Source organism: Nannizzia gypsea, genomic scaffold (genome assembly GCF_000150975.2).
Source record: "Nannizzia gypsea CBS 118893 supercont1.5 genomic scaffold, whole genome shotgun sequence".
In the NCBI taxonomy this organism is placed as follows: Eukaryota; Fungi; Ascomycota; class Eurotiomycetes; order Onygenales; family Arthrodermataceae; genus Nannizzia; species Nannizzia gypsea.
This window is the reverse complement of record NW_003345197.1, coordinates 774,889-776,325: the sequence shown is the minus strand read 5'-3', so window position 1 is coordinate 776,325 and position 1,437 is coordinate 774,889. Positions and strand designations below refer to the sequence as shown.

At 45.6% G+C, this 1,437-nt stretch overlaps 1 protein-coding gene across 1 annotated transcript; it reads right to left on the bottom strand.

Moving 5' to 3' along the window:
* Positions 1-695: 695 nt before the first annotated feature.
* MGYG_06125 (glycoprotease) lies at positions 696-1,360 on the bottom strand (the record flags this gene model as incomplete). Its single annotated transcript, XM_003171537.1, has 2 exons — positions 696-1,237; positions 1,300-1,360. 2 exons carry the CDS (start codon positions 1,358-1,360, stop codon positions 696-698), a joined length of 603 nt encoding a protein of 200 aa, XP_003171585.1.
* Positions 1,361-1,437: the final 77 nt, after the last annotated feature.

Sequence of the window (1,437 nt, the reverse complement as noted above, 5' to 3'; positions counted from 1 at the left end):
CCTTCTCCCTACGTTGGGACAGCGTGACCTAGCGCAAGGTGCTTCGGAGCCAGTTAGTCGACGTGGCAGCCATGATAGCCACGACGACGAAAAGTTGAGCATACACAACCTTTTACATTAATCCGTCGGATATCCTCCATTACCAACTTTGTTTTTTACTGTACCCATTCTTAGGGAGGGTATTTGATTTCCTGCATGGCGTTTCTTTTCCGATCTTATTGCATTGCTCAGTATCTTGTGTTTTTACCTTAATGTCAAGGGGGGTGAGGTTGATTTTTGCATTCCGAAGTTTTGGTATCATGAATCCCTTACTGATGGCTACCCCCCCTTTATATTTCACTAAACTGGCGTCATCTCATTGATTTGATGGTTTTCTTTTGGGATAAATGAATGTTTGGGTTAAACCGAAGCATGTGAGCTATTATCGGCGCTTCTTTGCATATACCATGTATTCCTTTTGCTCTGTTTTTATGTGTTCTTTTCTTTGGTATTGCATGGCTGTCCTCTCATCCCCTATAATTCTCGCAGATAGTAACTGTTTTATCAAAAAAAATTTTTCGAAAGTATCCTTGAATATTTCTAGGGTTAGGTGAGTATACTTAACCTGGTGGGCGTTTTGTTGGCTATGATAGGGGTGGTTCCGTTCCCAAGGGTATGGGATCAAAGGAACGAAAACGAGCTTGTTGCGAGTAGCCTTATTCTGTTATCTGTTCCCAGCCATGGGGACCAAGTATACCACCATCCTCAGCCGCGGAGTCAAGACTCCACTTTCGAATAGCCTGTGACTTCCTGGAGGTCCTCCAGCCTGCCTCAAACATCTCGATACCAGCCCAGCCGATCATGGCCGCATTGTCAGTGCAAAGGTATAACGGGGGTGCGACAATATCGACGTCGGAGAACCCTCGTACGTCCAGAAATGAGCGCAGGATATGTCGCAGATACTGGTTCGCGGCAACACCACCGCTAACAACAACAGTTTTAACGGGAGACTTTGGCCCCAACTTTTCCATGCCAACGCTATTGGTGGCGCCAGATGAAACATTTTCTAATGCAAGGATAATGCGAGAAGCAAGATGCTCAAAGCAAACACGCATAAAATCCCTGCAAAACGCAATTCGACCCTCATGCGGTAAAAAATCGAGGTTTAGGTTGTTCATTTCTTCTTTGGTCTTCTTTCTTTGTACAGATCTTCCATTTGCCATGGTGTCGACTTGCCTTTGAGCGGCGGATAGTAAGCCTGCAAAGGTGAAAGCCATTGTTTTCAAGCCAGGATATGGTAGGGTTAAAGACCAGCCATACTTGTCATTTGTGATAGGCCTAGTCTCCTGTCCTCTCGTTGCTGGAGGTTTGTAGTTGACATAATCGGCAGGACGTTGGGAAATGCATATGCTTCCAGTTGTTCCCGTACATCGTCGTCTGCTCTGGTCGATGTATGGA